Raw genomic sequence first — 12,016 nt, forward strand, 5'->3', positions numbered from 1 at the left:
GCTCAGGTGAAGGCCACCCTGCGCTGCGTGTGTCTGTCAATGCGCTACAGTGTACACCTGGTGGAGTGCACACTTGGTACAGTACACACCTGTGTAGTACACACCTGATTCAGTACACACCCGGAGTAGTACACACCTGTGTAGTACACACCTGATTCAGTACACACCCGGAGTAGTACACACCTGTGTACTACACTCCTGATACAGTACGCACCCGGTGAAAAGGGGCGAGAACACTACGATGGGTCACAGGAAAAAGAAAGGGATAGGAGCACCAGCTGTGCACACACACACACACACACACACACACACACACGCAAGCACTCACACGTCTGTTAAGTATCAACGGACACCTGGCACCAAGAGGTGCCATTATACGTGATGTACGCACCGGTGTCACCATGGCAATAGGTGACGATGGAAAAACAGTCTGACGACAGACAGGCTTCTTGGAACATGGGGCAAATTCAGTGTTAGCGAGCCTCTATTTCCAGACCATTATGCCCAGTTAGCCGCGGGAAGCTCGCATTTAAACACCCTGATGGAAACTGGAAAGGGACATTACATCTGTGCTCTGTAAACATGTTACCATGGCACTGAGGTTCAGCTGGTTAGACCATAAGGGCCGTGAATAAGAACATGTATGTGTGGCGCCAGCTGAGGTCGAACCAATAATGAGAGAGCTTTTACACCGCCATCCAATGAAACGCTTGAAACAATAATTCAGGCACACTTTCTTTCACAGTTGTTTAGGCTAGCTCGTACGCTAACGTTTGATTCCCTTTTAAGCAAAGGCATTATTCAGCCAGGTAAAAAAAAAAAAAACATGGGTAACAGATAGGGAAGGGATCACAGCCCAGAAGGCGCTGTGGCAGGGGCTCGAACCCACACCCACGCGGGGGGATTCACGTGCTGCTTGTGAGTCAGCCACCCCATGGACTGTACTCTGCGTCTCGCTGAGCTTACAGGCAAAAAAAATAAAATAAAATAAAATAAAAAGCATGTTTAAACATCCAAAAAACATCCCCATGGGGGAATAATCACATCCAGGAATCTGGAAATTCCCTCTGATCAGAATATCTTGGATAGTTTTTTTTTTTTTTTCATATTTTTGCCTCCGGGCCAATGTGGTCCTGCTCTGAAAAGTACAAACAGGAAACCAGGTGCACAGGTGTGAGCTTGGTGGGGGGGGGGGGGGGGGGGGGGTGAGAAGCTGGAGAAGCCCAGGTGAGCCCATATAGATTTAAAAACTCAAGTTAAATTCCTCTCTTGCCCTGGAAATGATCATGTGACCTCAAACAATTCCAGTTAGTAAAAGATGAGTAACTTTTATTTAATTGCACATAAATGCTCTCATACTCAAATATCGGGGCTACTAATGATGCAGCAGAGAAACGCTGATTAAAAATATATATATTTTGGCTGCTGCCTTTCAGAATAGATCTCCCCGATCTGACGCTGGGTCTCAGAGAGACCTCCCCCCTCGTTCGCAGTTATGCTTGGTTATGCCGACCTAAAATTATAAATCTGGCAACCCTGGCGGCAGCTGGCTCGCTAACTGCGGGTGAGTAACCGGGGCCTCTCTCTCTCAGCCTAGACAGTGATGCTGGCGTAAAAATGTCAGCCAGACCTACACAAGCACCAGCAGCATCGGCTGATCTCCTCACTGTTACAGCCCTCGAGGGTTACAGTGCCTCACAGATCCATGACACGCGCACAGCGACGGCGTTTACGAAACCGAACCCTGAACCCCTGAACCCCTGAACCCTGAACCCCTGAACCCCTGAATGCGGTCGGATTTCAGCCGATGCTCCCCCGCCCCCCCTCAGCTTCGTCGGGTGAGGGGTGAGCCGAGTCGAGCCGAAGACTGGGGGTGGGGTGGGGGGGGGGGGGGGGGGGGGCGGGCGTGTAGCTGGGGTAGTAATCATCACTCGGCGAGCGCGTGCGATTGGCGGGTTGACAGGCCCGCGAGCGCTCGTCGTGTTCTAACAGGTTTGCGCCTGCCCGGTAACCCGCGGCGACGCTCGAGCGCGTGCGTTTCGGAGGCTTTGTGAAAATGCCGCATGGAGCCGCATGGAGCCGCATGGAGCCCCCCCCCCCCCCCCCCCCCATCCCCCCCCCCCCCGCCCCCCCCCCCCCCCCCCCCCCGTGTGCGTAACGCACCGCGGTCCGCCAGGGAGGGGGACCTGCACCTATACCTCTCCCGCTCAGATTACCTGCCCCGCGGGGTCAGTGGGTAACACAGCGCTCACTCCCCTGCTCCCCCTCCCACCCCCCGCACCGAACGCCTCAGAGTACAATGTTCAGTGTTAAATTAACTCCGAGTACATATGGTACTACTCCGGCCCCTGTTGGACGCATACGTACTCCAGTTGAATTAACGCTGGATATTTTACTATGCAGGAGTCACACCAGTCCACCACACTCGGGACAAACCTTGCGGGCCTTCCGTTCTTAATATGTCAAACTAAACATGTTTAACCAAGTTCATACCTAGGAGGCGCTCTCTCTCTCTCTCTCTCTCTCTCTCTCTCACCCCCTCCTCCTCCTCCTCTCTCTCTATCTCTCTCTCTTCATTTTCTGACACAGGTGTGTCTTTGCTCCGGGTCACGAAACGACAGCTCGATCTCCCTCCCTTTCAGTCACTCCCTCCCCGCTCTTGGCCAAAATGTGCCGGCCTCCAAATCCCAGGGGCACCTGCACGTTGGCGGGTGGGGAGGGGGGTGGGGGGGGGGGGTGATGTAATGGCAACGGCATGTGCGGAATGGAACTCGGATCTGTGTCAACATCCCCCGGGCTCCCTGCAGGAACGTCTGTGGAATATTCCGTAAACAAGTGCCCCCCCCCCCCCCCCAGAAGGAAATGAAGGGAAAAACAACCCCCCCTCATCCTCCTCTCTACCCCCAACAGAACCCCCCCAGGTGACTCAGAACTCACAGCTGCCCCCAAACGCACTGAAGGGGCAACAAAAACCTTCCCCGGTTCTGAAAAAAACAAACAAAATGGCTGCCTGTACTGTGGTGCGAAATGACGCCCCTCTCGAGTGGTCTGGCGATGCCACCGTTAGCCGCGGGCTTAAATCACTGCGGTACGTTGGCTCTAATTTGAGTAGAAGTACCTGTCGTTAGCATATTCAACACAACCAAGCATCGATGTCTTTTAGCGATCAAAGATACAGTTGCTGGTTAAAAGTGGTTATGGGCTCCAATCTCAGGTAGGATGCTGTGGTGACTCATAAGTCACCGACACTTATAAAAATTAACTGAAGAATGTACAAGAGTCTAGAACTGCCAGCCACCCACGAACGTGTGATTCAGAAAAGCCAACAAATAACATAATGGAACACAGATTTCCCCACGGTCATTTACCAGACATTTACAGTATTCCCTTTGCCAGGGTGATAAAATGGAGGGCTGCTCTAAGAGCTTATTACCACATATTTTGTCGTACAAAAGGTCAAACCAGCCTTTGCCTGTTTCAATAGAAAATATTTTTGCTCAAAACACCGCTGGTCTTTGTGATTCACTGATATGTTTGTTGTTTTTCTGTACTGTTCTTGTTATCTCAGGGAACATAGCAAAAATGTAAACTTCAAAGTCACTGTAAAACATGAGGATGCACACGTAGCTAGACAAACACACACACACACACACACACAATGACTCAGGTGTATAATACAGCAATTATTCTTTGCCAGGCCAAAGCTGCCCATGTCCAGTCAGATAGAGTGTAAAATAATCACTGACTCTCCTGTAGTACTGTGGGGCACCCTGACCACCACAGTCCCGTCTATGGAATACCCCACACGTGGAGAAGTTTCTACTTACAAGTAGGAGCTCACCGCACAGATTACCACCTGTCATCACTCGAAAGAATCCCTCAGCTCACTGATCCATGGTCTGTCCGTGCCTGCATCACTACAGCTCTCCCTCCCTGTTTCCAGAAGTTGACCCTTTGAAGAGTAGGCTTTGTGGAATGTTTTCTTTTTCTCTAAATTCTAAGTCAGTGTTCTAGAACTGCGCTCCTTTCAATTACTAGTAGTGATTGTTACATCAGCATTAGAATGTTCAATTAAGAACATTCTGATCACATAGTTGTGATCTCGCACCTTAAAGGGTTAAGCAGTAGTCGGGCAGTGTCTGTGTAGTGTAGCGGTTTTGGAAACCGGGCCTGCAAGTCAGAGATTGCGGGCTCAGTTCCTAGATGGGGCACTGCCAGACAGTGGGCGGAAGATTTAAATCTGGGTGTCAAGGCAACCAGTGGTTTTCATTCTTCCCCTCTAATCAGGGATTGATTTAGGCTGGATAAAACATGCGAGTGGAAACTGGCCAATCAGTGACATTAGTCAATCACTTAACTATCCGGAAGAAAAGAAAAGCGGCGATGATATTGGCTGCGAGATCACATTGAAGGCCAGGTTTGAGAATTGCTGAACGACTCTTTCCTAATCCAAGAATGTTTTGCCAGACCACACTTCAAACTCTGGCTGTGTGGAGGGGAGGAGGGGGGGAAAGGCATTCTGTTATGTAGTTTTTTTATTGCTTTTGATTATCATGTTACACACCTTCAGGCAGAGAAACCAAAGATTACACGCGCCCATTGTATTTGCATTCTCTGTGTTCCCATAATCCCTCAGTAAATTTTTACATTTGCCAAATACACATTTTGACAAATATGCTTAGAGTCGTACTATGCAGCCAAGAACTCAGACACTGACTAATCCATAAAACAACTCGATAGAAAAAACACTCAAATTTCTTCCAAGTAGGTTTCGGCTTCCTCTCCGTTCTGTTGACTTATGTCGCCACCTACTGGAAGCAGGTGGAACATTTTACAGCCAACAATTGTTTGCGTCACTTTTCACGGTAGGTTCACGAAGGTGGTCATGCGTTTTCAAACGATAAAAAAAGCTTGAAATTACAGTTGTAATTACTGCCTTTCATTTGCATTGTGTCTGAATTTGGAAGGATAATACAATTGAGATTACCACCACTAACCAAATTCACAATATCCTTTGGCCACAGTGTGTCCTGTGGATAATACCACAACGACATCTTCTCCAAACAGAAGTCACAATAAATCATAACAGTGACAATCTAGCATGTTCCACATTCTTTTTTTTAAATTGTTTGATACGTTTCCGCAATAGCTTCGCCTGCAGGAGAAGGAACGCCCTCGTAATTTCAAAAACGCTTTCAGCAGAGTTTGTCCTCCTCGGCTCCATGTACTTTGTATGAACTAGACAGCGCGCGAGTTTGTTGTCATTTCGCGGGAGAGGAAGTGCTGTTGCGCTTAGTGGGCTAACAACATATACTTTGATATTGGATTAAACGCCTCAAAATGAGTTTATGGGTTGACAAATACAGGCCTACCCTTCTGGGAAAGTTGGACTATCACAAAGAACAGGCGAATCAGCTGAAAAATCTCGTAAGAAGTCTAGTAGCAGAAATGACTAACCGACTAGTTTGCTAGTTTTTTGTACCATTAACGTTAGTGTTAATTCACAAACCTTATATCACTATCTAGCTACTTTTCATTAAACAGTAGTTTCCTGATAAAGGGTTTGGATATTTATTTGGTTCCACCTGTAAACTACAAGCATTTGATTATGACATTTAGCTTGCAAGCTGTTTAACTTGCTAGCTTAGTCCCTTTTGGTATAACGTTACGTTAGCTTTTAAATGATGTAGCGTTAAGTAGCCTGCCTACAGGTTGCACAGTGCAGCATTTATCAGTATTGTTCTGTTTTCTGCGTTTTAGGTGCAATGCGGGGACTTTCCCCACTTGCTCGTTTACGGTCCATCGGGGGCCGGTAAGAAAACGCGGATCATGTGTCTGCTACGCGAGCTGTACGGACCCGGGGTGGAAAAACTGCGGATCGAGCATCAGTCCATTACAGTAAGACAGCTGCACCCTCACACACACTCAGTACTAGCTCCGTGTGGGAGACTTGCTGCAAAAACTTAGTTGCTACTATTTTAGTGACTTTGGAGTGGCGAACGAAATGCAACATGTCTAAGATGTTCTCTATTTTTAATCATAATCCTTACATAGGCTCCGTCAAAAAAGAAGATTGAAATCAACTCAATAGCAAGCAACTACCATCTGGAAGTCAATGCGAGGTAATCGTCATCATGTTATACTATTTGGAGAGAAATTGTCTTTTAAACCATCAGTTCAACAAATGCCACGCGCTGTTTTGCGTTCAGGGACGTCACGTTAAAGGGGGCGTGATCTGGAAGAATTGTGTATTTGTGACCACTCATCTTTTCGAGGATAGGTTTTCCCTGGAGAATGAATGCTGTAATTGGAAGTGAGTGTCTGGCATGATCGGAGAGACCTTCCCCACCGCCCTGCAAGCTGTCACATTCTGCTATTGTTCTCTTGCAGCGATGCTGGAAACAGCGACCGCGTGGTCATTCAGGAACTGATCAAAACCGTGGCTCAGTCACAGCAGATCCAGTCCAGTACGCAGAGAGAGTTCAAAGGTCAGTCACGTTTCTACAAGCAGTATACAATTACATTAGATCACATGTTAACGGTTCAGCAGATGCTGTTAGAGCAACTTGCATACAATCCATTTATACAGCTGGATATTTTATGAATCAGTCTTTTATGAATCAGTCTAGTACCTTTCTTAATGGTTACGACCAGAGCTTATCAGCTCAAAATCAAGCCCACAAACTGAGTTACAAGCCCAGTTCTTTAACCCTTATACTACACTGCCTCCCTTGTTTGAGGGTTTCCGATTTGTTTATGAGCAGGTATGGTGAGCAGGTATCAGCAAGTCTTTGGTTTACTGCAATACTTCACTCTGGGATGGAGATTAGATGCTACATTCCATGTCAGAAAAAGGCACTCACATCAGCAATTGAAAACAGATTACTTCCGACTTGTGTCTGAGGAAATGAGGCTTAGTTAAACATGGTTATGTATAAAACTGGGTTTATGCCTCAAACTCATAAAAAGTGGGGAAATTACTGGACGTAAATAGTTCCCTCACAGTTCACGAGGTGTTCCTGTAGTGTAATGTTTAACCGTCTAACTGCACAGGAAGTGTGCACATTTTTTAAAAGGCTCTAAAAGATGGGGAATGATTCTGTACATCCCTCCATCCTCCTTCATGTTCCTGTGACCCCTGGTTATTGCTACACAATATGCTACCTTTTAAAAGTCATTTTTACGTAAAATTGTCCTACCTATATTGCAGGGAGAGGCAAAATATAAATAGCATTTTTCAACAAAACAACGATGCCTCAAGTGCATTTATAAATTGCAATCAAAATGGTGCTTTGAATGGCATAGATTGCTTTGAAAGCCCACTAATGACTCGGTGTAACCGTGGCAATGTCGGTGTTTCCCGGGGGGACAGTGGTGCTGCTGACGGAGGTGGACCGGCTCACCAAGGACGCCCAGCATGCATTGCGGCGGACCATGGAGAAGTACATGTCCACCTGCAGGCTGATCCTGTGCTGTAACTCCACCTCCAAGGTCATCGGCCCAATCCGGAGCAGGTGCCTGGCCGTGAGAGTCGCCCTGCCCAGCACGGAGGAGGTACGGGGGGGCGGGGTCACTTTGAGGGGGGTGGGGTCACTGAGGGGGGCGGCGACTGGGAGTTCAGGGACTGACTGTGTGTCCCACTGAAGGCCTGTCATTGGTCATGTTTTTATATATATATACATATATATATATATTTTTTTTTTTAAATAAAAAAGTCTTTTTTTTTAAGTATTGTAATTGGTGTAATTTGTTTGAATACTCTTCCGCATACCCTCCACTGTGTCTCCCCCTCCTATCCTGCTTCTCTCATACCTTCTCTCTCCCTGTGGTGCGCTCACTCGCCTCCTCCCTCTCTCGCTCAGGTGTGCAGTGTCCTGACCAGCGTGTGCAGGAAGGAAGGGCTGCTGTTGCCGGGGGAACTGGCCAAGCGGATCGCGGAGAAGTCCGGCCGCAACCTGCGCAAAGCGCTGCTGATGTGCGAGGCCTGCAGGGTGCAGCAGTGAGTCAGAGCTGCTCTAATACAGCATTTATAAACACAGAGCTGTGCTGTAATTAAGCATTTATAAACACAGAGCTGTGCTGTAATTAAGCATTTATAAACTCAGCTGAGCTGTAATAAAGGGCTTATAAACACAGAACTGTGCTGTAATTAAGCATTTATAAACAGAACAGTGCTTTATTACAGCATTTATAAACAGAACTGTGCTGTAATTAAGCATTTATAAACACAGAACAGTGCTGTAATAGAGTTTATAAACAAAGAGCTGTGCTGTAGTAGTGTTTATAAACAGCTGTAATACACCGCTTATAAATTCACCACCCCCACCCCCCCCATCCTTGTGTTTGAGGTACCCGTTCTCGGCTGATCAGGACATCCCGGACACAGACTGGGAGGTGTACCTGAAGGAGACGGCCAACGCCATCGTCAGCCAGCAGAGTCCTCAGAGGTCAGTGTGGGGGCGTGTCCCGCCCCGCCCCGCTCCGCCCCTCCCCTCACCCGTGTGCTGCTCTACTCTGGGTGATCACCTGACCATATTGTACAGGGACGCCGTTCACATCAGTTATTTACTGAGAAAGTACCACTGATCTCTCTGACTATCCGCACGCATAGCAGTCACTAACCGCACTCATAACTGTCGTTGCAGGCTGCTGGAGGTGCGGGCCAGGCTGTACGAGCTCCTCACGCACTGCATCCCCCCAGAGATCATCATCAAGGTACAGCCCGTCCGATCGGTTATTGAGCTGCTAATTAGTAGAGTCAGGTGTGCCATATTAGGGTTGGAGTGAAAACCGACAGTGATCTCCAGGAACAGGGCTGGGAATCGCTGTCATAATAACACAATCAGTCATGTCATGTCATACAGACCACAGGGCGTCCAGCACGGCTTCAGGTCTGACCTAGAGTCTGAGCCTTAGCCTGTGTGCCTTAGTGCACCAAGCTGTGCTGAGAAAGTCCTAATATCTGTGGGAAATCCACCCTTAATTTCCACCTGTGTCCCTCCCTTAACCTGCCCTGAGTGAGAGTGTGTGACTGACTTTGTCTGTTTTGTTCCCCCAACGCTGCCCGCCTCGCCCGCCGTGCCCAGGGCCTTGTGGCGGAGCTCCTGAGCAACTGCGACGGGCACCTGAAGGCGGAGGTGGCGCAGGCCGCCGCCCACTACGAGCACCGCCTGCAGCTCGGCAACAAGGCCATCTACCACCTGGAGGCCTTCGTGGCCAAGTTCATGGCCGTCTACAAGAAGTTCATGGAGGACGGGCTGGACGCCATGATGATCTGAGACCGCCCCCCCCCCCCCCACCTCCCACCCTCCCTCGGCTTCTGGAGGAGATGGACAGCGAAACTCCCGCGTTTCCATGGGAACGGTTGCACTGCGGCCATGTAGCGCAGCGATTGGTTTGACCGTTGGAAATGTCAATGGAACACTGAATTATATTCTCCTTACTTCACTATTAAAGAATCATTTCATTATGTAATCTGCTTCATAAAGTTATTTCAGAAGTGACACATTTGAGAAAAAAAAACTTTCCATCTTATACTTTATTTTATTTTTTTATATAAAGCAGGATGTTAAATTAATTTTGTTATGTGCATCTCTTGCTAATCCTGATCCAACTCCAACACCATAGCCCAGCTCACTGGTTGGGAAGACAAGCCGTCTTGTTTCCACCAATTAACTTGACCCAATTAGCTAATTGGCTCAAACCACCAAAGCCAGTTCTCGTGTAGATCACACTATAACTTTACTAAAAGCTTTGTTAATGGGAAATCAGAAGTAGTTACACCTCTCTGGAAACGGGTTCCCACCCCTGGTGTGTAATAAAGACTTTAATCTGGAATAAAACTATTTTTAATCCTGACATGTCCTCATGCAACGAGATTACTCATCTTTTATTTATTATTATTAATTTTTTTTTTTATTAAGTCATTTCTGGGAAGAGCAGGTTGGCAAACAGTGATGATCTCGTGCCTCCCCGGAGAGGAAACCCTTTTACACTGATAAGAGCTACGGTTTGCCTGGATGAACAAGCCCATTTTAAACGGCTCTGACTGTTGACCGTCCATCACGGTGTTCTGAGCACATTAAGATACGAACACTTTCAATAAAAAAAAAATAGTCTAAATAGAGGGAAACGGCTGTTAGGGGGACGTTTTGTTGGTCTGCTTTCTCTCGTTTTCTCTGGTCATGTGACCTCTTTACGTTAATCCATCCCTTATTCAGCCTGTGCGGCGTCCCTCAGCTGCACCGCCCGCGCAGCGCGGGCATCGCCTCCTGTGTGCCTGGGACATGTCCCTCGGGTGAAGACGAAGGGGAAATGCCCAAATTCTCAAACGTGTTATTCTCTGAAATCAGGGTCAGCCGGCAGAACGCAGGCAAGTAAAAATGTGCTTTTGTCCTACGTGCATAATGTACACCGGCACTCAAGTTCAAGGGACAGTATGTGTCTGATGACTGTGGTATGACCATTAACCCTTATCATATGGAATCATGGAAACCTCCCATAAACCCCCTCTGGTCCCACAATCACAGACCATAAACCCCTAAAGCAAACAAATTCCCTACGTCAGACCCTGGACCCCGGCCCACAGTGCACCGCTGAAAAAGCAGCACAGGTTATCCCCAAATGGGATGGCTCCCCCCCCCCCCCCCCCGACGTTGCCTAGCAACCGCTGCTACGGGGACAGATGCCCATCTGGCCCCGTCCCCCAGAGAACTTCTCACCTGTATCCTGGCAACTGGCAGCCTGTCCTCTTGCTGGTCTTTAATAAGCCAGCATTATGAGCCCAACAGCAAACAAATGGGCTAAGTGCTCCGTGCTCAATGGGTGGTGTGGCTTCAGTAAGGATGGGAAGATTCGACTGATTACATGCCGAGCTGAAATTTCAATGGCTGAAAGACGCTATATCAGGGGTGTCAAACTCCAGTGCTGGAGGGCCGCAGTGCCTGCGAGTTTAACTCCGGGCCTGGAAGGCTGCAGTGTCTGCAGGTTTAACTCCAGTCCTGGAGGGGGCACAGTGTCTGCAGGTTTAACTCCAGTCCTGGAGGGGGCGCTGTGTCTGCAGGTTTAACTCCAGTCCTGGAGGGGGCGCTGTGTCTGCAGGTTTAACTCCAGTCCTGGAGGGGGCGCTGTGTCTGCAGGTTTAACTCCAGTCCTGGAGGACCACAGTGTCGGCTGGGTTTTATGGTTTCATTTCAATTGGCAGCAATTTAGGCCTAGGGAAAAGTTGTATGGGCTCTCTCGGCAATCAGCAGTTATGTGCTGAAACACACTGAAATGCAGCAGACTGAAATGCAGGCCTCCAGGACTGGAGACTGACCCCCCTGCGCTATTGAAATGAAGCCCACTTGTAAATTCTATTGATCATAATTACGAGACACTGCTCAGTATTTGTGTCGCCCTGCGTCGTTCCTCGAGCCTGAAATAGGAGGGAAATATAGGGGCCAATACGCCAACTGTCATTTGATTGAGTTCAAGGCCAAAGGCGATTTTGGCGGTTATCCCAAGGTTGGGAACCTTGCAGGTAACGTGCATTTAAACGCGTGACTCCGCCTGAATTTACACCCCTGGCTCAGAGTTAACAGAGCATGTTATGCTAATCAGACCGACTGAGATGCTTTAACCAACTTACTCAGAGCGCGCAGGGTACATTTCTACATGCACTATATGACCAAAAGCATCTGGACACCCCTTGGTCTTGGTCTGTCAAGGACAGTGTGGAAGAACTTGACTGGCCTACACAGAGCCCTGACCTCAACCACATCAAACACCTTTGGGGTCAATTTGAAAGCCAACAGCGAGCCAGGCTGAATCACCCAATCGGTGCCCGACCTCACTAAAATGCTCTTCTGGCTGAATGGACACAAATGCCTGCTCCAACACTTGGTATGAAGCCTTTCCAGAAGAGTGGAGAATTTTATAGCAGCAACGGGTGGACCAACATATTAAGGCCCATAATTTTGGATGAGATGTTGCATATCAGGTGTCCACATACTTTTGGCAATGTAGTGTGCTACAA

The 12,016-nt window shown here is 48.2% G+C and overlaps 1 protein-coding gene across 1 annotated transcript; it reads left to right on the top strand.

The window, feature by feature from the left end:
• Positions 1 to 5,241: 5,241 nt before the first annotated feature.
• Positions 5,242 to 9,474, top strand: rfc3 (replication factor C (activator 1) 3). The gene is made up of 9 exons (XM_035435034.1): positions 5,242 to 5,427; positions 5,761 to 5,898; positions 6,055 to 6,122; positions 6,391 to 6,488; positions 7,373 to 7,554; positions 7,863 to 7,999; positions 8,349 to 8,447; positions 8,646 to 8,715; positions 9,087 to 9,474. The coding sequence occupies exons 1-9, from the start codon at positions 5,341 to 5,343 to the stop codon at positions 9,276 to 9,278; spliced, it is 1,071 nt and encodes a 356-aa protein (XP_035290925.1). The 5' UTR covers positions 5,242 to 5,340; the 3' UTR covers positions 9,279 to 9,474.
• The last annotated feature ends 2,542 nt before the right edge of the window (positions 9,475 to 12,016 follow it).

This window comes from Anguilla anguilla, chromosome 9, assembly GCF_013347855.1.
Source record: "Anguilla anguilla isolate fAngAng1 chromosome 9, fAngAng1.pri, whole genome shotgun sequence".
NCBI lineage: Eukaryota > Metazoa > Chordata > Actinopteri > Anguilliformes > Anguillidae > Anguilla > Anguilla anguilla.

Bases quoted from the DNA above. Each gene is read 5' to 3' on its own strand.
- rfc3 (XM_035435034.1), top strand. From the start codon at position 5,341: ATGAGTTTATGGGTTGACAAATACAGGCCTACCCTTCTGGGAAAGTTG. The intron at 5,428-5,760 runs GTAAGAAGTCTA...TCTGCGTTTTAG, and splicing joins CGAATCAGCTGAAAAATCTC to GTGCAATGCGGGGACTTTCC. The intron at 7,555-7,862 runs GTACGGGGGGGC...TCTCTCGCTCAG, and splicing joins CCCTGCCCAGCACGGAGGAG to GTGTGCAGTGTCCTGACCAG.